This window comes from Mobula hypostoma, chromosome 2 (genome assembly GCF_963921235.1).
Source record: "Mobula hypostoma chromosome 2, sMobHyp1.1, whole genome shotgun sequence".
NCBI lineage: Eukaryota > Metazoa > Chordata > Chondrichthyes > Myliobatiformes > Myliobatidae > Mobula > Mobula hypostoma.
Window position 1 is genome coordinate 85,804,918 of NC_086098.1, and position 27,679 is coordinate 85,832,596.

Consider the following 27,679-nt stretch of genomic DNA (forward strand, 5'->3'; position numbering starts at 1 on the left):
TTCCACCATGAAAAGGAAATGTTCTTTGATTTTTTTCTGATTTGTCATAAAATTAATTTGAAATTAAGTACTCATTGAAATTTGCAATTTGATATCCTGGATTTAAGCTGTTACATTTATTTTAAATGTATGTAGGATATTTTGGAGATAATTTCACTTGAATTCCTGGTTGTCATGCCATTCCCTAGGTATGGACATGCCAGTAACTGAAGGAAACTAAGTTGCCTGAAAAAAATTTGTAGGTTTACTTCTGAAAATAGAAATTGTATTGGAGTTTGAAGTGATGTATTTTGCTCTGTTAGAGAAATATTTTCTTTCATTGCCTTGAAATCTACAAATGTGTTAATATGCGCTCCTAATCTCTCAACTTTAGATGACTGATCCTCTTCTGTTTTTTCTTTTAGGCACAGATTTCTTTCTTGCAAGGGGAGAGGAAAGGTCAGGAAAACTTGAAGAAGGACCTAGTCAGAAGAATTAAAATGCTTGAATATGCTTTAAAACAGGAAAGGTATAGATTTTAAAAATATTCATGCTGTAATCCAAATATTTTTAAGTACTGGTGTAAAAATAAATTGTAATATTTCTTCCTGTAGCTTTGTATATGATTAAACTAACATTTTTCCACAACTCTAGATGTTGGACGGGGGAATTCAAAATTTTGAATGTTTGTGTTTGTATGACAGATGTTTCTAAGTCTGGGTGATGTTTTAATGCAGAGATGTGCGTCTCTTCCCTTTTGTTATGCACATTGGGAAGAAACCTTGAGTACAGTATATTAGTACAGGTGTCCCCCACTTTTCGAACGTTCACTTTACGAAACCTCACTGTTACGAAAGACCTACATTAGTACCCTGTTTTCCCTAACAGAAGGTGTTTTCACTGTTACGAAAAAAATCAGCGTGCAAGAAAAGCAGCACGCATAAAAGGCAGCGCGCACCCCGAGCAGGCGCTTCTCCCCGGGAACGGCATTCTCGCCGGCATTTTGCTTAAACACGTGCCTGTGAGCAGCTGTTAGCAGGATGAGTTCTATGGTATCGGAAAAGCCTGGAAGAGCTTGTAAGGGTGTTACACTTAGCGTAAAACTAGACATAATTAAGCGCTTCGATTGTGGTGAACGAAGTAAGGACTAAGTGAGTTTGGCTTGTGGAAGCTGACAAAGATAATGAAGAAGTTTTGGCATCTCATGACCAAGAACTGATAGATGAGGAGCGGATGCAATTGGAAGAGGAAAGGATAACAATTAAAACCGAATGCAGTAGCGAAAGTGAAGCAACTGTGTGAGATTTTTGCTGCAATGATAAAGTACAACTTTAATGTTGAAAGGGTACATCGGTTTAGGGGATATTTGCAGGATGGTTTGAGTGCTTACAAAGAACTGTATGATAGAAAAATGCGTGAGGCTCAGCAGTCAAGCAAGCCTTCCACATCAGCCACAGCAGACGATGAACCTCAACTTTCAACATCAAGGCGGGTAGTCATAGGAGAAGATGAGCTGCCTGCCCTAATGGAAACAGATGACACCCCAGTGTCCCACCACCCCAACCCTCAGGCCGCGGATAGATACCGATTCGCGGAGAATGCAGCGGTAGCCGGGAGGCACACAGCACATCTTTAAGAAAAAAGCTAAAATAAACATACTAATTAATTAGGTGCCGCCCAGCACGCAATTGTTGGCCCAGATCAGAGGCGACGCAATCGGCAATCGTCTCTGATCTGGGCCAACATTTACGTGCCGGGCAGCACCTAATTAATTAGCATGTTTATTTTGACTTTTTTCTTAAAGATGTGCTGTGTGCCTCCCGGCTACCGCTGCGTTCTTCGCGGATTGGTATCGGGTCACTGCCCGGAGGGTGGGGGCCACTGCACCACCCAAACTCCGACGACTCAGTCTAACACACCATCATCAGTGTGCTCGCTGTCTTCCCGATTCCTGTAAGTGATACTACACTGTACATACATTATTTCTACTTTATATAGGCTGTGTATTTTTACGTGTTATTTGGTATGATTTGGCAGCTTCATAGCTTAAAGGTTACTGGAGAGAATGCTTTTGCCAACAGCGCTTGCGTGAGATTTTTGCTACGGAGATTTGTGCAGGCAATCGTTGTAGAGAAGTATTTCTATTTTATATAGGCTGTGTATTTATCATATCATTCCTGCTTTTACTATATGTTACTGTTATTTTAGGTTTTGTGTGTTATTTGGCATGATTTGGTGGGATATTTTTGGGTCTGCGAATGTTCACAAATTTTTCCCATATAAATAAACGGTAATTGCTTCTTCGTTTTACGACATTCTGGCTTACGAACCGTTTCATAGGAACGCTCTACCTTTGGATGGTGGGGGAAACCTGTATCAAGTTTTAAATGTTTAGACAGATTGCTTTGAGCATCATGGAGAATAGTGGAAAGCATTCCATGATGTTGCTGACTGCTGTGTAATAATTATAATGAAGCAGTCTTAATAGTTGAGGGAAAACATTCAGCGGGTCAGACAGCATCTATAATAAAAGAAACAAAGTTTCAGATTAAAGATCCCTGTAATCTTCTACTTTGAAATTGTGGAGGCTAGCTCATTGTAAGTATTTAAAGTGAAATAAATATACTGTATTTTTTGAATAATCCGGTATTAGGGGCTAAGAGGGTTTAGCAGAGAGGACGATTTTTGAGGCCAGAGGTAAATCAGCCAGGATCATATCAAATGGTGGAGCAGGCTCAAAGGGCAAGATGGTCTCTCCCATTTTCTTGTACTCTTATAAAGCAAAGAAAATGTAGAGGAAATGCAGCTCAAAAATAACTTGCCTTCTCTCTATCCCAGTTCAGTTGAAGGATTTCTGGCTTGAAATATCAAATTTTCTCTTTCCATACACAATGCCCAACCTGCTGAGTGTTTCTAGCATTTTCTGCTTTTATTTCAGATTTCCGGCATCTGCAATTTTTATTCTTTTCCTTTTACTAATAAGTATTAAGTTAAACTATTTACTTTTAGCAGTTTTCTTTGTTCAATTTCCTTTTAAGCCAGCAATATCATTCTATAATCTTTTTATGCAATATATATTGTCCTACAGTGAAATTTTTCATAATTTTGTTGGGCGTAATTCTTCCTCAGTACTCCATTGTACAGGAATATCATTCAAGATGTATGCCAAATAGAGTTCTGTATCAGCTGAGGCTACAAAAGCTAGTTTTCAGTAAAAGTCTCCTTTTAATAATCTTTTTACATTTTGAACTTCCCGGATTGGAGGACATTTCTGATTCTCACCCACAAGAAACTCACTGTCCTATTATACAATTAGGCAGATTTGTATTTTTATAAATAGGTGCCATAAGAAGATAAAGCTAAGGATGTAACATTAAAATGCATTGGTTTAATGTTCATAGTTTAGAAGTTCTTAAACATTTTCTGCTATGGAATGCTTGATGAAATACATTTCACCCTAATAGTTCTGATATGTCATCTGATCTACATTTATCCTGATTGTACATCTGATCAATGCTGGCAGGTGTTCGGTTCCTTGTTTAAATGTAACATAACAAACATCCTTGCAATGATTTATTCCTGTCCTGGTTAACTTTACCATAATGGGATTTTTCTCTTTCTCTCTATAATACTTAAACCAGTACATTTCAAACCCCCACAGGCCCAAATCAGTGTTTAAAATTCTACTGTCACTAATGAAGAATTTCTCAAAGTCCATAATACCTCATAATAAAGCAAATTAATGAACTGGGAAGATTCCTGATCCCTAAAAAAAAATTAGCGTTGAAAATTTTAAATTTTCTGTCCCATCTTTCTTCCCTAATCTTTATTCTGCTTACTTTGAATACTTTAAAGCTAATTTATGCTTTCTTCTTTGTTCCAATTAGATTTTTCAATTAAGCTGTTTGAAGGGGCCTCCTTTCTTGCAAGGTCACAGGTGTCATAGATTCCTTTACAGGGGGTGTTTTATTGGATCAAATGATGGAATAGAGCAAATTTCCATTCAAAATCCAGAAAAAACTTCGAGAGCAGATGTCATTGAGCTGAGACAAATGCTGAGCACAAAATCTTTGAGAGAGATCTGACTTGATTGTATCTGTTAAAAATCTTGCATATCTTGTTATTACAGGATGAAATTCATTTACAATATAGTTTTCTGTTATGAGAATAACTTGACTGGAGTGAATAACAGAAAATGTATCTGTGGGCTTAAAAGAGAAACCTTCAAAGAGAAACTTGAACTTACTTGGGAATTGGCCAATTGATTTAATGTCTGTGATGAGTGCTGTGTGTGTACATGTAATATAATTACATGTAATGTGTATATATTACATTACATACTTATTAACTATATACACACACACACTCTCTCTCTCTCTCTCTCTCTCTCTCTCTCTCTCCCTTTTAGGTGCATTTTCGAGGAGGTTGTTTGGATTTCTAAAGGAAAAGTCATGTTTTGGGGAAAAAAAAAGATGAGCGTTGCTCTAGATCTGATAATATATGGAATTGCCAAATGCCTAAAGCAAGAATGGACTTGCAAATAGAATTAAATATAGTGCAGCATTTGATGACTCATGTTGGTAGGAGGAAGAATGAAAAGAAACCTTGTGACTGCATACTGGCTGACTGTCATGTAATGTGTCATAGTGCAATTTTACCTATGGTAGATAGACAAATATGCAATAATATGTAGATTATGAGACAAGCTTGTGCAATAATATAACTGACTAATGTGTTTAACGTTAAGCAAGAGTCCAATACAGAAGCGTATGCCCAAATCAGTATTGTATATTTATCTTAACAAATTTATTAATCTCACTGTCGAAAGCAACAGCTTCTATTCCTGTGCAATCTTTAAAGTTATGTTTTTTGGTATATTGTCATTTTATTTACTAGTAACTGTCAAATGGAACAAGGAACAGTGAAAAAATATTGAAAACAGTAAAGCATTGTATTGGCATTAACATATTTCATAAACCATTGTACAACACAGAAGTGGGCCTGTTGATGTAAAACTTTTTGTCTATCAACACTATTCCCATTTGCTTGACATCTTGTATGCCATGCCTATTTAAGTATTCTTCTTAATGCCTCTTAACTCTATTTCTTGTATCGATACAATGTATTAGAAGTAAGATGTTTTAGATTCCATTTATTGCAGGATGGAATTAATTTACAACACTTTGTTTTCTGAAGTGTTATTCCATAGAAGTAACTGAGCTTTAAGTGAAGTTTTCTGATTCTTTGAAAATACTTCCCTGATATTTGAACTGTTTTTCTTTTTCCTTTTTGTTTTGAAATGTATAGACAAAGTAAGCACCAATTTTCTTTGTCCAAGTTGAGAGTTAATCAATTTGAATTTTGAGTTATTCTCCAAAGAATTAGAGTGCTGTACTATATCTGCATAACTTAGTATTCAATGAAATATCATCCTATGGGCATCTTAGGGCTCTGATAAAACTCTTTTCTCCATTTTCTTTCCAGAGCAAAACATCATAAATTGAAATACGGCACAGAGTTGAATCAAGGAGATATGAAGCCTCCAAATTATGATTCTGGTAAGATGTGTTTGAAGGTAACATTCCACAAGCACATTTGCAAGCATGTAACTAGCTTGTGAAACCAGATATCAGTAAAAAGGCATTGGATTTGGTTATGATGTTCAAAACTTTTAAATTACTGTTCTCATTATGCAAATAAGTGAATTTGTGAGCCACTTTGAAAGATGTCTTTGTGGTAGATGGCAGTGCAACTAGTTCAATAGGATGCTGGAAGAGAGATTTGTGTATTAAAACTTTTATTCACAAAATTTATTTATTTAGAGATGGAACAGGCCCTTCCATCACGATAAGCCACACTGCCTAGCAGCTCACCCATTTAACCCTAGATTAATCCCAGGACAATTTACAATGACCAATTAACTTGCTGACCGGTGCATCTTTGGAATGTGGAAGGAAACGAGTACCCGGTGAAAATACAGGGAGAATGTACATATTCTGTACAGATGGCGCCGGAATTGAATTGCAAACTTTGGAACACCTGGAGCTGTAATAGCGTCATGTTAACCACTCTGCCACCATGGCACCAATAAGTTCGGTGTTTATTGTCGATAATTTCTATTCTTGTACAAGATTAGTGAAATATTCTTTGACCTTTAGTCTTGAAATGATTTTGAAACACAGTGCTAGGAGCTACTTCTACATTTCCCTCATTTTTAGTTCCTTTGGAGGAAAAGTCCAATTGGACTTGGTCATTGTGTTGATTTTTCCCTACTTTTAGTTGTTTGGCTTTGTGTTGTACCTAGATATAAAACTAGTTTTAGCAGTAGTTTTGTTTTAATGATGCAAGGAACTATCGTTGAATATGTAAACAGTATTTAGTTTTTTGATATACATCAAATTTACTAAACATCTTGATTTCTCAATTTTAGTTCTAACTATTTTAACAATGTTCAGTGGTGGTGTGTACAAGCTATATTTCAGCAATCCACCCACTTACACATTCCTTTAACTTGTCTGCTGTCAGATATTTACATTAATAATTTGATTTAAAAACTTGACATGAGCAGCAGTTCCAAACTTGGAGTACATCCAAGGGGGCAACTTGGAAATCACAAAATCAGAGGTATTAAATGTGTGTTTAGAACAAAATTTGTAGAGGCTTAAAATTCAAAACAAAATCAAAGACTACAGGAAGCACTTGGTGAGTCAAGCAGTATCAACAAGGAAAGAAACAGAGTTGACATTTCAGATCTAGACCCTCCATCAGAACTGACTGGAGAGAACAATTGTGTCAATTTGCAGAGAATGAGAAGAGTGGAGAGACTGTAATAGTGCAGACAAAAATTGTCAAGATAGCAATTGCATTAAAAATGACACCACAGTGTCATAGTAGTTTACGCCACACTATTACAGCATTGGGTGTCAGAGTTTGGAGTTCAATTCCAGTGCCATCTGTAAGGAGTTTCCACGTTCTCTCCAAATTTCCTCCAGGTGCTCCGGTTGCTTTCCGTGGTCTGGAAATGTACTGGTTAATGGGTTAAATGGTCATTGTAAATTGTTCTGATTAGGCTAGTGTTAAATAGGTGGGTTTCTGGCCAGTTAAGCTTTTTGGGCTGCAAGGGCCTGTTCCATGCTGTTTCTCTAAATAAAATAAGACAGTTGGAGACAGAAAAAAATGAAACAAATGTAACCATATCTGTTGAAGATAATTATGGTGTGATTATGTGAAATTGTTACATTGAATACCATATTGAGGATTCCAAAGTACCCATGCAGAAGATGAGCTATGATCTTCAAACTTGTGTTAGATGGTATGGCGTTCTCAGAGGCCCAAGGTGCACACACCAGAGTGTGGAAAGGCAGGGAACTGTAAGGTATGTGTAAGTGGGTGGATTGCTGAAATGTAATATGTACACAACCACTCAAACATATTTAAAATAGCTAGAGCTGTAATTGAGAAATCAGGACTTTCAGTAAATTTGATGTCCATCAACAAACTAAATAGACTTGATGAAAGCAATAACATTTTTCTGTGCAGCGCATTTAACAGTTTTTCTTTAATCTGAAAGGGCTTTAATTGTCATGGTTCATTAAGGAAAGGTAATGAGTTTATCATAGCAACATGCAATATGCTAGAGAAACTCAGTGAGTCAAGCAGCAACTGTGAAAGAAAACGGATTGTCATTTCAGGCCAAGACCCTGCATCAAGACTGAGGGGCAGTATCTGGTATTAAGAGGAGCAGAGCACAGGGTGATTGTTAGACCTAGATGATGGACAGGTCAAGCCAGGTAGGGGAAGATTAGAGTTGGGAGACAGAGGTGAGTTGATGATAAATGGTGACAAATAGGCACACGGTGCAAGTTGGGTGGAGGGGAGTGTAAAATAGTGATGTGTAAGTTGGAGGAGGTTGGTAAGTTTAGGGAAACATCATTAACTCTTGACTATAAAACTACTGGGTTGTCATGAAAGTTATTCTGTTCGTTCAAGGAAAGAAACTTCTGTCTTTATCTGGTTTGATCTATAGGAAACTCCAGACGACCATTGTAGTTGACTTTAACTGTTCTTAGAAATAACCTAAGGGAACAATCAGGGCAATATAATAAATCACCATCTTACTGGTGGCATTCACATCCCTCGATCAAGATGCCCAACAGCCTTTAGCCCCAAACTGGTTAATGTTGTCTAATTCCACAGTATGAGCCACTGAGATTCCTACTGTTTTTCTAATTTGCACCATGCTACCTTTAAGATATTGACTTGTAGGATATGTAATTCATTAGCAAGGGCAAATAAAATTAAGGCAAAGATTGTATGAGTGGACCTGTGTTAGAGTGGAGAGGCTTTGGCTCATCAGGCTTCTTCATTCTTCATCTGTTAGTGCATAGTTAGAGCAGTGAGGGTGGCGCCAGGGGCTGTGTTGTATTCTATATGTGAGATTTGGGAATTCTGGGAGACCTCCAGCCTCCCAGATAAACACGTCTACACCAAACACATCAAACTGCAGCTCCTCAGAGAACGTGTCAAGGAACTAAAGCTGCATCTCTGACCTTTGGCTCACACAGGAAACTGAGAAGATGATAGATAGGAGTTACAGGGAGGTAGTCACTCAAGTTGTAAGGGGTAGGTAAATGGGTAACTGGATGGAGAGGGAAGGGAAATGGGCAGCCAGTACAGAGTACCCTTGTGGCCATTATCCTCAATAGTAAGTATACCATTTTGGATACTGTTCAGGGAAGGGAACCTAGCAGGGTGGGGCGGGTGGTGGAGCTGCATTGACCGTGTTTCTGACAGTGTGGCTTAGAAGGGAAGTGGGGGGAGGGAAGAAGAGGACTTCAGTGGTGATGGGGGATTCCATAGTTAGAGGAATACACAGAAAATTTTGTGGACACGATAAGCACACCAGTTGGTGTGTTGCCTTCCAGATGCCAGCATCAGAAATGTCTCGGTTCGAGTCCAGAACATTCTAAAGGGGGAAAGTGAGCACCCTGAAGCCTTGATGCATATTGGCACCAAGGACATGGGAAAGAAAAGCAAGGAGGTCATGAAGAGAGGCCTGGGTAGAAAGCTGAAAAGCAGAATCTCCAGAGCAACAATCTCTGGATTGCTGTCTGTTCTATGTGCCATTTAGGGTAAGAATAAGATAGGATGATTTGGCAGATGAATGAGTGGCTGAGAAACTGGTGTAGGGGTAGTATTTCAGATTTCTGGATCATTGAGATCTCTTCGGAGGAAGGCATGACCTATATAAAAGGGATGGGTTACACCTGAACCCGAGGGGGACCAATATTCTTGCAGGCATGTTTGCTAGAGCTGTGGGGGAGGTTTTAAACTAATTTGGCAGGGGGGTGGGAACCAGAGTGATAGGGCTGTTGGTTGACAAGCAGAGGCAGCGTGCACTGAGACTGAGAGGAAGGACAGGCAGACGATAGGAGAAGATTGCAGTCAGTGGGATGAGTTGCACTGTAAAAGCCGGACAAAATTGAAGTGTGACAGATACAGGACTGAATGTGTTATATTTGAATGCACACAGTAGACGGAATAAGGTAGTTGATATTTTAAAGATCGGCAGTTCTGTGGTGGGCATCACTGAGTCATGGCTGAAAGAAGATTATAGTTGGGAGCTTAACATCTGAGGATACATATTGTATTGAAAGGGCAGGCAGGTAGGCAGAGGAGGTGGCGGTTTAAAAAAAAATGTTTTCATATCCTTAGAAAGTGGTGACGATCGGAAGATGTAAATCCTTGTGGGTAGGATTGCACGGGTAAAACACCCTGATGAGAGTTATATATAGGCCTCCAAACAGTAGCCAGGATGTGGGCTACAAATTATTTTTTTTAGATTATGAGGACACTCAGTCCTTGTCTATTGTCATTTAGAAATGCATGCATTAAAAAATGATACAATGTTCCTCCAGAAAGATATCACGGAAACACAGGACAAACCAAAACTAAAACTGACAAAACCACATAATTATAACATCTAGTTACAGCAGTGCAAAGCAATACCGTAATTTGATAAAGAGCAGACTATGGGCACGGTAAAAAAAAAAAGTCTCAAGTCCCAGTAGCCCCATCATCTCACGCAGATGGTAGAAGGGAGAAACTCTCCCTGCCATGAACCCCCAAGCGCCGCAAACTTGCCGATTCATTGGAAGCACCCGACCGCAGCCGACTCTGAGTCATCCGAAAACTTCGAGCCTCCGATCAGCCTTTCGACACCGAGCACCATCTTTGCTGAGCGTTTCGACCCCGACCCGACCACCGAGCAACAAGCAAAGCTGAGGACTCGGGACCTTCCCCTCCGGTGATTCTGGATCACACAGTAGCAGCAGCAGCGACACAGGCATTTCAGAAATTTCACCAGATGTTCCTTCATGCTCTCACGTCCTCCATCAAGTCAGGATATGCACAGCACCCTACTTGACAGATAACAGATATCATTCACCGAAGTGGCCACTGCAAGCTGCGTCGCGCCACCATCTCCTCCATCTCTCCTCCTTTTAAAGGGAGCTTTAAAAAAAAGCATGTAAAGAAGGCAATGGTACAGTAGTCATGAGGGGTTTCAATGTGCAGGTAGATTGGGAAAATCAGATTGGTGGGAAATTTCAAGAGAGTATTTCTAGAGTGCCTATGAGGTGACATTTTAGAACAGCTCGTGGTTGAGCCCAGTAGAGGATCAGCTATTCTGGATTGGGTGTTGTATAATGAACCAGATTTGATTAGGGAGCATAAGGTAAAGGAACCTGTAGGAGGCAGTGATCATAATATAATATAATTCGCCCTGCAATTTCAAAAGGGAGAAGCTAAAGTCAGATGTATCAGTATTACAGTGATCGAGGCATGCACAGGCATGTGGACGTCAGCAAGTTAGACCAGCGGGAAGAGAAAAAGAAGGCGGCTTTACAGATCAGGTGTCGGAGTAGAAGGAGTCAGAGTAGGAGGGCTTCGGTGCAACGGGGCTTCACCAATAAGTGGTCGAGGCGAGGTAAGTTACTTGTGAAGAATAGGAATAGGAAGTATGTCTGCAAGGCCAGTGTTCTGTACTGGGTGTCAGGTGTGGGATCTCCAGGAGACACCCAGCCTCTCGGATGGTCACATCTGCGCCAGATGCGTCATGCTGCAGCTCCATAGGGACAGCGCTAGGGAACTGGACATGCAGCTCGATGACCTTTGTCTGATCAGGGAAAGTGAAGAGGTGATGGAGAGGGGCCATAGGCAAGGAGTCACACCAGGGCCTCGGGAGATAGGTAAGTGTGTAACAGTCAGGAGAGGGAAGGGCAAGAGTCAGATACTAGAGGGTAACTCTGTGCCTGTCCCCCTTAACAATAAGTACTCCTATTTGAGTGTTGTTGGGTGGGACAACCTCCCTGGAGGAAGCAGAAGTGGCCGCGCCTCTGGCACAATGTCTAGCCCTGTTGCTCAGAAAGGTAGGGAAAGGAAGATGGCAGCAGTGATAGAGGACTCTATAGTTAGGGGGTCAGACAGGCGATTCTGTGGATGCAGGAAAGAAAACACGGATGGTAGTTTGCCTCCCAGGTGCCAGGGTCCAAGATGTTTCTGATCGTGTCCACGATATCCTGAAGTGGGAAGGTGAACAGCCAGAGGTCGTGGTACATATTGGTACCAACAACATAGGTAGGAAATGGAAGGAAGTCCTGAAAACAGACTACAGGGAGTTAGGAAGGAAGTTGAGAAGCAGGACCTCAAAGGTAGTCATCTCAGGATTACTGCTTGTGCCACATGACTGTTAGTATAGCAGTAGAATGAAGTGGAGGATAAATGTGTGGCTGAGGAATTGGGGCAGGGATTTAGGTTTCTGGATCATTGGGACCTCTTTTGGGGCAGGCGTGACCTGTACAAAAAGGATGAATTGCACTTGAATTCGAGGGGGACCAATATCCTGGCAGGGAGGTTTGCTAAGGCGATTGGGGAGAGTTTAAACTAGAATTGCTGGGGGGTGGGAACCAAACTGAAGAGACAGGGGAAGGGGCAGTTGGCTCACAAATTGAGAAAGCTTGTAGACAGTGTGAGAGGGAGGATAGACAGATGATAGAGAAGGGATGGTTTGAAATGTGTCTATTTTAATGCAAGGAGTATCATGAGCAAAGCGGATCAGCTTAGAGCGTGGATCAGTACTTGGAACTATGATGTTGTGGCCATTACAGAGACTTGAATGGCTCAGGGGCAAGAATGGTTACTTAGAGGGCCAGGTTTTAGATGTTTCAGAAAGGACGGGAAGGGAGGCAAAAAAGGTAAGGCTTGGCACTGTTGATCAGCGATAGTGTCATGACTGCAAAAAAGGAGGAGGTCATGGAGGGATTGTCTACTGAGTGTCTGTGGGTGGAAAGTAGGAACAGGAAGGGGTCAATAACCCTACTGGGTGTTTTTTATAGACCATCCAATAGTAACAGGGACATCGAGGAGTAGATGGGGAGAACAGGGTTGTCGTGGAGGGAGATTTTAATTTCCTAAATATTGATTGGCGTCTCCCTAGAGCAAGGGGTTTAGATGAGATGGAGTTTAGCAGGTGTATTCAGGAAGGTTTCTTGACACAATATATAGATAAGCCTACAAGAGGAGAGGCTGTAATTGATCTGGTATTGGGAAATGAACCTGGTCAGGTGTCAGATCTCTTAGTGGGGGAGCATTTTGGAGATGTGATCACAGTTCTATCTCCTTTATTGCAGAGGGATAGGAACAGGCAAGTTAGGAAATGTTTAATTGGAGTAAGGGGAAATATGAAGCTATCAGGCAGGAACTTGGAAGCATAAATTGGGAACAGATGTTCTCAGGAAACTGTCGGGCAGAAATGTGGCAAATGTTCAGGGGTATTTGAGTGGCATTCTGCATAGGTACGTTCCAATGAGACAGGGAAGGGATGGTAGGGTACAGGAACTGAGGTGTACAAAGGCTGTTGAAAATCTAGTTAAGAAGAAAAGAAAAGCTTACAAAAGGTTCAAAAAACTAGGTACTGATAGATATCTAGAAGATTATAAGGCTAGCAGGAAGGAGCTTAAGAATGAAGTTAGGAGAGCCAGAAGGGGCCATGAGAAGGCCTTGGCGAGCAGGATTAAAGAAAACCCCAAGGCATTCTACAAGTACGTGAAGAGCAAGAGGAGAAGACGTGAGAGAATAGGACCGATCAAGTGTGACAGTGGAAAAGTGGGTATGGAACCTGAAGAGGTAGTGGGGGTACTTAATGAATACCTTACTTCAGTATTCACGACGGAAAAGGATCTTGGCGATTGTAGGGATGACTTACAGTGGATTGAAAAGCTTGAGCATATAGATATTAAGAAAGAGGATTTTCTAGAGCTTTTGGAAGCATCAAGTTGGATAAGTCACCGGGACCAGATGAGATGTACCCCAGGCTACTGTGGGAGGGGAGGGAGGAGATTGCTGAGCTTCTGGCAATGATCTTTGCATCATCAATGAGGTCAGGAGAGGTTCCGGAGGATTGGAGGTTTGCAAATGTTGTTCCCTTATTCAAGAAAGAGGATAAAGATAGCTCAGGAAATTATAGACCAGTGAGTCTTACTTCAGTGGTTGGTAAGTTGACGGAAAAGATCCTGAGAAGTAGGATTTATGAACATTTGGAGAGGCATAATATGATTGGGAATAGTCAGCATGGCTTTGTCAAAGGCAGGTCATGCCTTAGGAACCTGATTGAATTTTTTGAGGATGTGACTAAACACATTGATGAAGATAGAGCAGTAGATGTAGTGTATATGGATTTCAGCAAGGCATTTGATAAGGTACCCCATGCAAGGCTTATTGAGAAAGTAAGGAGGCATGGGATCCAAGGGGACCTTGCTTTGTGGATCCAGAATTGGCTTGCCTACAGAAGGCAAAGAGTGGTTGTAGACGGGTCATGTTCTGCATGGAGGTCAGCGACCAGTGGTGTGCCTCAGGGATCTGTTCTGGGACCCTTTCTCTTCATGACTTTTATAAATGACCTGGATGAGGAAGTGGAGGGATGGGTTAGTAAATTTGTTGATGACACAAAGGTTGGGGGTGTTGTGGTTAGTGTGGAGGGTTGTCAAGTTACAGTGGGACATCGATAAGATGCAAAACTGGGCTGAGAAGTGGCAGATGGAGTTCAACCCAGATAAGTGTGAGGTGGTTCATTTTAGTAGGTCAGATATGATGGCAGAATATAGTATTAATGGTAAGTGTGGAAGATCAGAGGGATCTTGGGCTCCAAGTCCATAGGACATTCAAAGCTGCTGTGCAGGTTGACTGTGTGGTTAAGAAGGCATATGGTGCATTGGCCTTCATCAACCCTGGGGTTGAGTTCAAGAGCCGAGAGGTAATGTTACAGCTATATAGGACCCTGGTCAGACCCTACATGGAGTACTGTGCTCAGTTCTGGTCACCTCACTACAGGAAGGATGTAGAAACTATAGAAAGGGTGCAGAGGAGATTTACAAGGATGTTGCCTCAATTGGGAGCCTTATGAGAATAGGTTGAGTGAACTTGGCCTTTTCTCCTTGGAGTAATGGAGGATAAGAGGTGACCTGATAGAGGTGTATAAGATGATGAGAGGAATTGACCATATGGATAGTCAAAGGCTTTTTCCCAGGGCTGAAATGGCTAACACAAGAGGATATTGTTTTAAGGTGCATGGAAGAAGGTACAGAGGAGATGTCAGGGTTAAGTTTTTTATGCACGTAGTGGTGAGTGTGTAGAATGGTCTGCCGGCAATGGTGGTGGAGGTGGATATGATAGGGTCTTTTTAAAAGACTCTTGGATAGGTAGATGGAGCTTAGAAAAATAGAGGGCTGTGGGTAACCCTACGTAAATTCTTCAGTAAGTACATGTTCGGCACATCGTTGTGTGCTGAAGGGCCTGTATTGTGCTGTAGGTTTTCTGTGTTTCTCTGTTTCTTACAGTGGAGTAAAGGGAACTGCAGAGGCACGAGAGAGGAGCTGGCCAAAGATGTTTGGAAGGAGACTCGAGCAGGGATGACGGCAGAGCAGCAATGGCTGGGGTTTCTGGGAGCAATTCAGAAGGCACAGGATAGATGCATCCCGAAGAAGAACTCTAATGGCCGGTTGAGGCAACTGTGGCTGACAAGAAAAGTCAAAGCCAATGTAAAAGAAAAAGAGCAAGCATCCTTGTTACGATGGGGGATGAGAGGTGACCTCATAGAGGTGTATAAGATGTAAGACATTTGATAAGGTTCCCCATGCAAGGCTCCTTCAGAAAGTAAGGAGGCATGGGATCCATGGAGACTTTGTTTTGTGGATCCAGAATTGGCTTGCCCACGGAAGGCAAAGGGTGGTTTGTCAATGGTTCGTCTTCTGCATGGAGGTCGGTAACTAGTGGTGTTCCTCAGGGATTTGTTCTGGGACCCCTCCTCTTTGTGATTTTTATAAGTGACCTGGATGAAGAAGTAGAAGGGTGGGTTAGTAAGTTTGCTGATGACACAAAGATTGTGGATAGTCTTGAGGGTTGTCAGAGTTTACAGCAGGGCATCGATAGGATGCAGAACTGGGCTGAGAAGTGGCAGATGGACTTCAACCCAGATAAGTGTGAGTGGCAACACACATCAAAGTTGCTGGTGAACGCAGCAGGCCAGGCAGCATCTCTAGGAAGAGGTACTGTACCTCCTGGCCTGCTGCGTTCACCAGCAACTTCGATGTGTGTTGCTTGAATTTCCAGCATCTGCAGAATTCCTCGTGTAAGTGTGAGTGGTTCATTTTGGTAGGTCCAATTTGAAGATAGAATATAATGTAAACGGTAAGACTCTTGGCAGTGTGGAGGATCTGAGAGATCTTGCAGTCCGTGTTGACAGGACACTCAAAGCTGCTGTGCAAGTTGACAGTGGTGTTAAGGCAGCGTATGGTGTGTTAGCATTCATCAACCATGGAATTGAGATCAAGAGCCGTGAGGTAATGTTACAGCTATATAATACCTTAGTCAGACCCCACTTGGAGTACTGAGTGCAGAAGAGATTTACAAGGATGTTGCCTGGATTGGAGGGCATACCTTGTGAAAATAGGTTGAGTGTACTTGGCCTTTTCTCCTTGGAGTGATGGAGGATGAGAGGTGATCTGATAGAGGTGTATAAGATGATGAGGGGCATTGATCATGTGGACAGCTAGAAGCTTTTTTCCCCGGGGTAAATTTTTCACGCAGGGAGTGGTGGGTGCATGGAATGCACTGCCAGGGGCGGTGGTGGAACTGGATACATTAGGGTCTTTTAAGAGCCTCTTAGATAGGTACATGGAGCTTAGGAAAATAGAGGGCTATGTGCTAGGGAAATTCTAGGCAGTCTCTAGAGTAGGTTACATGGTTGGCAGAACATTGTGGGCTGAAGGGCCTGTAATGTGCTGTAAATTTTTATGTTCTATAATAGAGCAAAATTAGTGGGAGGCTAGAAGATTGGGAAACTTAAAAACCAACAGATGGCAACAAAAAGCCATGGGGGGAAAAGATGAAATATGAAGGTAAGCTACCCAACAATATTAAAGAGGATGCCAAACTTTTTTTTTAGTTATATAAAGATGCTTTCAAGAAGGAGCTAGATAGGTATCTTATGGATAGGGGAATCAAGGGTTATGGGGACAAGGCAGGAACCGGGTATTGATAGTAGATGATCAGCCATGATCTCAGAATGGCAGTGCAGGCTCGAAGGGCCAAATGGTCTACTTCTGCACCTATTGTGTATTGCCTATTGTCTAAAGAGTAAGAAGAGAGGTGAGAGTAGATATTGGACTGCTTAAAATGACACTGGAGAGGTAGTTCTGGGGGACAAGAAAATGGCAGACAAACTGAAGAAGTATTTTGCATCAGACTTCACTGTGGAAGACACTAGCAATATGCCATAAGTTTGAGAGTCTCTGAGTAGAAGTGAGTGTAGTTGCTATTGCAAGGGTGAAGGTGGTTGGGAAACTAAAAGGCCTGAAGGTAGATAAATGGACTACGTCCCAGATTTCTGAAAGAGGTAGCTGAAGAGATTGTGAAGGTATTAGTAATGTCCTTTCAATAATCACTAGATTCTGGAATGGTTCCAGGGGACTGTAAACTTGCAGATGTCATTACATTCTTAAAGAAGGGGTGGGGGAGACAGAAGAAAAGATGTTATAGATCTTTTCTCAGTGGTTGGGAAGATGTTGGAGTCGATTGTTAAGGATGTAGTTTCAGGGTGCTTGGAGGTACAGGATAAAGTAGGCCAAAGTGAGCATGGTTTCTTTAAGGGCAAATCTTGTCTGACAAATCTGTTGGAATTCTATGAGATGATAACAGGCAAGATAGACAAAGGAGAATCAGTGGATGTCATGGACTTGGATTTTCAGAAGGCCTTTGACAAGGTGCCACACATGAGGCTGCTTCGAGCCTGTGGTAATACAGAAAAGATACTAAATATTTAGTATTGAGGAAGCAGGAAGGCTGCAGAAGGAATTAAGCCGATTAAGAGAATGGGAAAAGAAGTGCCAGATGGAATACGGAGTCAGGAAGTGTCTGATCATACACTTGGGTAGAAGGAATACCCAATGGGGAGAAAGGTGGTCCTCATGCAGGATTTCCTAAAGGTTAATTTGCAGGTTAATTCAGTGGCAGGGAAGTCAAATGCAATGTTAACATGCATTTTGAGAGCACTAGAACAGAAAAGAAAAGATGTAATGCTGAGGCTTTGTAAGACACTGGTAAGGCCTTACTTGGAGTACTGAGAGCCCTTTTTGGGCCCCCTATTTAAGAAGGGATGTGCTTACATTGGAGAGTGTTCAGAGGAGTTTCACAAGAATGATTTCAGGAATAAAACGCTTATCGTATGAGGAGCAATTGATGGCTCTGGGCCATTACTTGGGGTAGAATTTTGAAGAACAAGGGGGTGATCTCATTGAAACCTGTTGAATGTTGTAAAGCCTGGAAAGAGTGGATGTGGAGAGGATGTTTCCTCTGGTGGGGTAGTCTAGGATCAGAGGGCGCAGCCTCAGAATAGAGGGACGTCCATTTAGAACATAGATGGGGAGGAATTTCTGTAGCCAGAGGGTGGGGAATTTGTGGAATTTGTTGCCATAGGTGGCTCTGGAGGCTAGCTCATTGGGTGTATTTAAGGTGAAGGTTGATGAGCTCTTGATTAGTCAGGGCCATGAAAGATTATAGGGAGAAGGCAGGAAAATAGGGTTAAATGAGAAATGAATCAGCCTTGATGAAATGATGGAGCAGACTCAATGGGCCAAATGGCCTATAATTCTGCTCCTGTGTCTTATGGACTTATGGAATTCCAGCAGTCAGTGACCCTTCCTTTCTTGTTTCATAAAGTCTAGGTTGGGTGTACTTCAGTCATAGAACATCTGAAAGTGTTTTTACAAGAGTCGTAGTAAAATGTTGAGTTATCTTTCAAATATTATTCAAAGATTCAAAGTACCTTCATTATCAAAGTATATATGCAGGCATGAAACAAAGAAACACCATGGAACCCGCTCAAAGAGAGCTTCAAACACACAACATGCAAAAAAAAGTACAAATCACTGCAAATGGCAAAAAAAACGAGTGAAAAACACCAAATGTAAAACATCAAACCACAAAGTCACTGAAACAGTCTAGGCATGTTCAGTTTAGGTTCATTTCAGATCAATTTAGCGCTGTGTCACTGCAGAGCCAGTCTGCCCAATCAAAATCGCACAAAATAGCAATAAAAAAGGAGTAAACAGAAACACATCCTAACATAAACTACTGAGTCCAATCCACAAACCGTGCTGATTTTACCTTGCCCAAGACCCAAGATTCTGACAGGATCAAGTGAGAGAGAAGAAGAGTCCAGTCAAACGCAGCCAGACAACACTGAACACCCACTCACTTTCCGCTGCCGTCCTCGTTGATTTCAATCTTGCTCAACGCTTTAATCAGTGTGAAATTTTGTCAGTCATGGGCTCATGCCCTCTTTCCAGGCTGCACCAACCTCCCTCAGAATCAGCAAAACACCAGGTCGCTCAGTGGTCCAGAAACACCATCAAAATATAAATCATAGTTACCAATAGTAGCAGAATCAGATTTGAAATAAAAATAGTTTCTTGAACTGTGAAGGACTTCGCTTTTGGTTGAGTTGGTCGCTGGTGCCACCTTCTTCCCCTGTGCATGTCATTACAAGGTGACTGGACAGATTCTTTTCCTAACACCGTTTTAGTTAATGGACTTAAGTTTGCAAAATTTTGTTTTCAGGTTTATTTCCTTTGTGATATCACATGCAGGATTCTCCTGAATATTGTATGTAAAAGCAATGGGTAAAAAGGAATATAAATTGAGTTTAAATTTCCATAATATTTATCATGGTGAATTACTGATGATAAACTAGGTTTCAGCTGATTAACAGAATATAACCTGTTAATGGCAATACATCTTGTACCACAGTAACACTGTACTCTCCCAGTGGAATCTGCTTCGATAATACAAGGATTGAAACTAACTATTGTTGAAAAGTTGTTTGTAAGGCTTTTGAAAATGCACCTTTAAAGGTAGTCTTGCACTCATTCAGATGTGCAGTAGAAAGCAAAGAGACTGTTTGAATTTGTCTATTTTTTCATTCCCAGCGTGAATGAAGAGCAGACACTGTTATCTATGCACATGTGAAAGCCAGTTTGTACAGTGTGGTTCTCAAATAACAAATGGCACCTTATTTGTTTGTGATATTAGTTGAGGAATGAATATTTGCTAGGACAAGCTGGACTATACTTCACATAGTGCTCATGAATCTTTTGCATTGGCTGGGTTGACACTAACATAGTTCTTGAGATACTACTACAAGCATTAATCCTGTGACTACGTGGGTTTCCTCGAGGTATTCTGGTTTCCTTTCACATTCTGAAGATGTATGGGTTAGTAGGTTAATTGGACAGCGTGGGCCTGTTGGGCCGACAGGGCATGTTACCGTGCTGTATCTCTAAATAATATACTGTATTCAGAAAATCCTGACTAACATCACGTCTCAGAGTGCTATCTAATAAAACAGCACAAAAATAGCTGCACAAGCTGTGAAGAAGTCCAAGAAAATGGCACGAAAAAAACAGCCATCCCTTCGATACAAAATTGATCAGTTAGCTTGCTATGAAACAGAAGAAAATGGCCAGACAGCTAATTCTGGAAGAGCACTGAGTGCTGCCAAGACCCCCACCCCCCTCCAGCATTTGGTATGCATCTTCAACCAGAAGCTGACCATCAGAGCACTACTTTCTCCTACCTAAAGGTGCATTTGGGAAGTATAACTTCTGTATATATCACTCTTTGTTTATTAGCATTATTCCTGCAAAATCAGTGTTACTATTAGTTGATTTATTACTGAGTAAATCTATTTTATCACTTTCCTAGATGAAGGAAATGAAAATGAAATACAGACCACACAAAATAATCAATTAACATGGAAGCAAGGGAGGCAGCTCCTTCGTCAGTGAGTATCTGCAATCTTTTATTTCAAAAATACTTATTTTTTCTAACATCCCAACTATCAGTGTCCTAACTGTAAAAAGTTGTAAACTTGTCATTCAATTTTGTGTTTAAAGTTAGAAGAGTATAAGTTAGAAAGTACTATTTTAAACTTTAATTTTAGAAATCATGGTTCGCACAGGATCATGATATAAAATAAATTTTTGGTAGACTGGCTGTCCTTTGCTGTTAATTACCCTGGTAGTTTTAACTTCAGTGTTGATTTTTTTATTTTATGCTAGATTCTGCAACTTTATTTCCATGATTAACTATTTTTGAAAGTTTCCTCACCAATTAACAGCAACGCCACATTCCCCCCACCATCACATCCAAACAAGGAAACCGCTGAGTTTCTTGAGCAGACAATGTAATGAATGTTGAATTGTTAACAATAGCCCAGTACTGCGAGCTTTCATTTTCCTGTGACTATAGAGGCTGGTACTGAAAGAGACTCATCACTTTCAATCTGCAGCTGGTACAAGTGACATTTTTTTTTTGCAAGTACCCTCAACAGTGAAATAGAATGTGCAAGATTATTTCCTGGTAGTAGATTTTCCTCAAAAAAAAGTGTATAATTTGTAAATTGTTGGACAAATTGTGCTGAAACTTCATAAGATTCTCCTCATGATTTAAAACAAAATGCTGTAATTTACTGTGTTTTGCCAGATACTTGCAGGAGGTCGGATACACAGATACTATTATAGATGTGAAGTCAAGGCGAGCACGGGCATTACTTGGCCTCACTGGTGATGACCTAGATAAATTATCTGAAAACAAGAGTCCGGATTCTGTTATAAATGGTGGTGAAACACTTTTAAAAAGGACAGACATGATTGGGTAAGTGCCTCGTACTACCATTGTGTGCTTATTTTAAATCTAAATTTTATTTTAATTGATTTCAATTTCAATCCCTTGTTGCTTGATTTTTTTTAATATCGCAATAATGGTCATTGCTTCAGACTTTATACATGTAATCTGTATTTTATTTTAATTTATTAGGAACCAACAGGCAGGCTTTTATCTCTAGTAGATGCATACCATTGTTGTGTATTGCATTGCTGTATTCTTGACTTGATTAAACTTGCATGCTGGTCCAGACAGTTAAATTTCTTTGACTTTTTCTATTGCTTCCACCATTTTGTGTATCTCCTTAATGGTCTGTTACAAAACCAATCTACTGGGATTGGGGAGTTGGGGAGTTACACAAAGGGTTTAAATGGAACAGATAATTAAAAAGAAAAGGCAAGATTTGTCTCTTCTCAGCAATATTTTGTGGTCTTACAGTTGCTGTAAATTGTCTACATAATGTTTTGTTTTAAAAAAATATATATTGTGTTTTTTTAAAGAAATTCTGGAGAAAAAGTTAAACCACTTCCGAATGATTCAGCAGATGTGCTGGAAACATTTAAATTTCTGGAAAATGCTGCAGCTGTATTTAGTGATGATGATGAGGATGATGAGAGTGAAGGAAAAGAGAGAACAATTATTGATACTTCGGTAGGTTAAATATTTGGACACATGAATAAAGAAGATGAAATGATGAAAAATGGGCAAAATGAATTCTGTAGTTCTTTTTCAAAGTTACACGGTAAAGGTCCTTTGATCATGTATATTGTGAAACTCACTCCCTTATTCTCAAATTGTGCAAAAAGTTGCAAAATCTAGTAGATTTTAAATGTATTTATATTTTGTCATGAAAATTATTTCAGTTTGTCTCAAGGCATTTTTTTAAACCATCCAAGCAGTTGCAAGTGAACTGGTTATTCTTTTCAGTTTACGCAATCTTCCAAGTAACAATAAATTGACCTTTAAACTGCTTCCTCACCACTCCAAATATGAGATGCTGCAGGTGGTTTGAGTAATTCCTCAAGGCCCTGCTTTTTCATTTAGTGCTAACTCCATAAAACTCACTTTGTAAACTTAATCTATCCATTGCCTTTTGTTTACCATAATCTTTCCTCCTTGCCCTCTGGCACCTGGGAAACGTCTTATTCAGGACTCCTAGTGGTATTTCCAGAAAATCCTTTTTAAATCTTTTTATTGAGTAAGTATACAAAAAAGGTAAGCCATATAAACATTAATACAATGTTAAAGTATAATAAAATTCCAAAAGATAACAATACCAAAAAGAAACTACTACAAACAATGTAATTTAAGCATAAGAAACCAAGGTAACATAATAGTATACTAAATTTTATATATATCAATGGAAAAAAAGAAAAAAAAAACCCAAAAAAAAACCCACCGTGCAGCTAACTAAAAGCAAGGCAAGGCAATGGGCTAACTTGAAACCAAACAGAGTTAAACTTAAAATCACGTCCTCAATCCCGACCTCCATTAAAACAGTGAAAAAAAAACAAGAAGGGTAAATATTACATTAAATGAAAATATCGAATAAAAGGTCCCCAAATCTGTTCAAATTTAAATGAAGAATCATAAAGGTTACTTCTAATTTTCTCCAAATTCAAACATAAAATCGTCTTGAGAAAACCAAAAAAAGGTAGTTGGAGCATTAAGCTCTTTCCAATGTTGTAAAATACATCTTTTCGCCATTAAAGTAAGAAATGCAATCATTCTACGGGCTGAAGGGGAAAGATTACTAGAAATTTTAGGTAGTCCAAAGATAGCAGTAATAGGGTGAGGAGAGATATCTATATTTAATACCTTAGAAATAATATTGAAAATATCTCTCCAAAAAGTTTCCAAAGTAGGGCAAGACCAAAACATATGAGTTAAAGAGGCTATCTGCCCCGAACATCTATCACAGAAAGGATTAATATGCGAGTAAAAACGCGCTAACTTATCTTTGGACATATGTGCTCTATGAACCACTTTAAATTGAATTAGGGAATGTTTAGCACAAATAGAGAAAGTATTAACTAATTGTAAAATCTGCCCCCAATCATCCACAGAAATGGTAAGCCCCAATTCCTGTTCCCAATCTACCCTAATCTTATCAAATGGAGCTTTCCTAAGTTTCATAATAATATTATAAATCATAGCCGATGCACCTTTCTGACATGGATTAAGGTTAATTATCGAATCTAAAATATATATAGGAGGAAGCATTGGAAAGGAAGAAAGTATAGTACTTAGGAAATTTCTAACTTGTAAATATCTAAAAAAATGTATTCTTGATAAGTTATATTTATTAGATAATTGTTCAAAAGACATAAGGGAACCATCTAAAAATAAATCCAAAAACCGTAAAATACCCTTAGTCTTCCAAGTTTGAAAAGCGCGATCCGTAAAAGAGGGAGGAAAAAATATGTTACCTAAAATAGGAATCGCTAACCCGAATTGATTAAGATCAAAAAATTTTCTAAATTGAAACCAAATACGCAAAGCATATTTAACTATCGGGTTAGAGACCTGCTTAAGGCGTTTCGAATCAAAAGGAAGAGAGGAACCTAAAATAGAACCAAGTGTATAACCCTGAACAGATTGTAATTCCAATGCTACCCATTTAGGAATAGATAGTATGTCCCGGTCAAGTAACCAAAATTTCATATGTCGAATATTAATAGCCCAATAATAAAATCTAAAGTTAGGTAATGCTAAACCTCCATCTCTCTTAGCTTTCTGTAAATGTATTTTACCCAGTCTCGGATTCTTATTCTGCCAAATAAATTAAGAAATTTTAGAGTCAACTTTATCAAAAAAAGATTTAGGAACGAAAATTGGTAATGCCTGAAACACATATAAAAATTTTGGCAAAAAAACCATCTTAACTGCATTAATACGACCAATCAAAGTTAAATATAAGGGAAACCATTTAGATGAAAGTTATTAGTGATAATTTTTCAAAACTCGTTAGATTCTGGACTAGTTCCTGAGGATTGGAGGGTGGCTAATGTAACCCCACTTTTTAAAAAAGGAGGGAGAGAGAAACCGGGGAATTATAGGCCGGTTAGCCTAACGTCGGTGGTGGGGAAACTGCTGGAGTCAGTTATCAAGGATGTGATAACAGCACATTTGGAAAGCGGTGAAATGATCGGACAAAGTCAGCATGGATTTGTGAAAGGAAAATCATGTCTGACGAATCTCATAGAATTTTTTGAGGATGTAACTAGTAGAGTGGATAGGGGAGAACCAGTGGATGTGGTATATTTGGATTTTCAAAAGGCTTTTGACAAGGTCCCACATAGGAGATTAGTGTGCAAACTTAAAGCACACGGTATTGGGGGTAAGGTATTGGTGTGGGTGGAGAATTGGTTAGCAGACAGGAAGCAAAGAGTGGGAATAAACGGGACCTTTTCAGAATGGCAGGCGGTGACTAGTGGGGTACCGCAAGGCTCAGTGCTGGGACCCCAGTTGTTTACAATATATATTAATGACTTGGATGAGGGAATTAAATGCAGCATCTCCAAGTTTGCGGATGACACGAAGCTGGGTGGCAGTGTTAGCAGTGAGGAGGATGCTAAGAGGATGCAGGGTGACTTGGATAGGTTGGGTGAGTGGGCAAACTCATGGCAGATGCAATTTAATGTGGATAAATGTGAAGTTATCCACTTTGGTGGCAAAAATAGGAAAACAGATTATTATCTGAATGGTGGCCGATTAGGAAAAGGGGAGGTGCAACGAGACCTGGGTGTCATTATACACCAGTCATTGAAAGTGGGCATGCAGGTACAGCAGGCGGTGAAAAAGGCGAACGGTATGCTGGCATTTATAGCGAGAGGATTCGAGTACAGGAGCAGGGAGGTACTACTGCAGTTGTACAAGGCCTTGGTGAGACCACACCTGGAGTATTGTGTGCAGTTTTGGTCCCCTAATCTGAGGAAAGACATCTTTGCCATAGAGGGAGTACAAAGAAGGTTCACCAGATTGATTCCTGGGATGGCAGGTCTTTCATATGAAGAAAGACTGGATGAACTGGGCTTGTACTCGTTGGAATTTAGAAGATTGAAGGGGGATCTGATTGAAACGTATAAGATCCTAAAGGGATTGGACAGGCTAGATGCAGGAAGATTGTTCCCGATGTTGGGGAGGTCTAAAACGAGGGGTCACAGTTTGAGGATAGAGGGGAAGCCTTTTAGGACCGAGGTTAGGAAAAACTTCTTCACACAGAGAGTGGTGAATCTGTGGAATTCTCTGCCACAGCAAACTGTTGAGGCCAGTTCATTAGCTATGTTTAAAAGGAAGTTAGATATGGCCCTTGTGGCTACAGGGGTCAGGGGGTATGGAGGGAAGGCTGGGTTCTGAGTTGGATGATCAGCCATGATCATAATAAATGGCGGTGCAGGCTCGAAGGGCCGAATGGCCTACTCCTGCACCTATTTTCTATGTTTCTATGTTTCTATGAGTAATATGGTCTATTAATGGTAAAAAGTTAGTCTTAAATAAATCTTTATGTTTACAAGTAATTTTAATCCCAAGATAAGAAAAGTAATTATTAATCAATTTAAATGGAAATTTATAATATAAGGGAAGATGTTTATTAATCGGAAAAAGTTCACTCTTACTAAGATTTAATTTATAACCTGAGAAAAGACCAAATTGTGCTAATAACTCTAAAACAGCAGGAATGGATGGTATTTCCAGAAAATCATGGTTACCTTAATACTTAGCATTTCTTCTCACTTCTGATTCACTAATTTCTTCTACAGCAGTTCAGTAGTGTTGATTGTGATCTTTCCCTTCTGTGTTTTTGGCCACTCCTTGTATGTAGAATGAATATCTAATCATCTTATGGCCTTTCCAATAAGTCAATTTTGCCGACTTTGTCTTGGTAGTTCCCCATCATTGTGATCATTTCTGAAGTATGCAATCTTTCTTCTTATTCTGAGCAGCTGTCTCAAATTTAATGATCCACCTTTGAATTTGTACCTGTTGTTACTCAGATATTCAGGAACCACCACCCCAACCCCCAACTTTGTGCAAGTTCTGTATAGTAGTGACGTCCCGGTTCTGCCACACTGTGGGCTCAAGCTGGTATAATTTAGTGTCAACCCAGTTGCATTCTACTGTTGAATTCTAGTTCTGAGTCGGTACATGAAATCTTTTTACTTGATACCTTCTCCAGTTTAAAGACCTTCCTTCCCAGTATAATCTTATTAAATCAATTAGCACCACTGTGAGGATCAATTTAACACACAGAGAATTACAAAAGAGTCAATCAAAACGGATCACCCCGCCAGTATTGTGACACTTAATTAACAAGTTGTTGGTGAGACCAAGACAGTAATCACTTGCAAAAGCAATTTGCCAAAAATATCTCTGCTATTATGCCTTTATTACACCTGGATTAATGTTCCAACATGTTCTGTTTCTTTTGTTTTTCCCTTTTCCCACCTCTCCCAAAGCCGGCAATATGCAAACTTTCATAGAAGTTAACTATTTTAGAACATAGAACAGTAGAGCACAGTACAGGCCCTTTGGCCCACAATGTTGTGCCAACCCTCAAACCTTGCCTCCCATATAAGCCCCCACCTTAAATTCCTCCATATATCTGTCTAGTTTCCTTTGCAGTAATATTTTAATGTGTCCATCAATTATATATAGTTGAAGGAATGTATACCTACAGATTTTCACATTTTATGCTATTTTGTTTGTATGTCAATTTAATTGTTTCAAAGTTTAATTTGCTGCACGCCTAATCTGACCCTAGGCCTCCAAGGGTTTGAGGTTGGGGCTTGGAGAATAGATGCTACGCAAAAGGAGGAAGTGTCAGAAGTTACTGATTAAGGAGAGGCTGAGTGGTGTCAAAAGTGGGAAGGGGGGTTAATGGCTGACGAAATTGTGAGATAGAAGCACAAGATGCCACGGATAAAGGAGTAGAGCTTTTGGTGTTGAAATTCAGGGATGGAATTAAACAATATAAATTTGGGACCCATTGTCATTAAATAATGGGTGACCAACAGCTGCAAGAGAACTAAGACAATATTTTATTCTTCCTAAACATTAACTTGAGAAAACTGCAATTCATGTGAGTCAATTTCATGAAGCTTCATTGAGAAACACCACAGGGCAAGCAGTTATGCTGATACCTATCGGGAGAATTGTGGCTTGCTTGGCTTTAAGTTCAAGTTTATTGTCATTCAACTGTATATGTATACCTCCAAACAAAACAATATTCCTCTGGACCGGGGTGCGCAACACAGTACATATAATTCTCATACTACACACAGGTAGTATTGCCACAAATAATAAGATGCATTTATAACACAAGTCAAAAAGTAAACAGTATACACTACTGGCATTTCATATGTGATGAGACCTGGATGGTGGCTGGGAATTCAGTGGTCTCATGGTCTGGGGGAAGAAGCTA

The 27,679-nt window shown here is 40.0% G+C and overlaps 1 protein-coding gene across 2 annotated transcripts in view; it reads left to right on the top strand.

The window, feature by feature from the left end:
* strn (striatin, calmodulin binding protein) overlaps positions 1-27,679 on the top strand; it is a 100,439-nt gene that overhangs the window by 45,932 nt on the left and 26,828 nt on the right. For both annotated transcript variants that reach the window (XM_063039804.1, XM_063039800.1), the window contains exons 2-6: positions 405-508; positions 5,464-5,537; positions 20,296-20,374; positions 21,076-21,246; positions 21,756-21,906. In XM_063039804.1, coding sequence (XP_062895874.1) covers positions 405-508; positions 5,464-5,537; positions 20,296-20,374; positions 21,076-21,246; positions 21,756-21,906 — 579 coding nt within the window. The remainder of the gene's footprint in view (positions 1-404; positions 509-5,463; positions 5,538-20,295; positions 20,375-21,075; positions 21,247-21,755; positions 21,907-27,679) is intronic.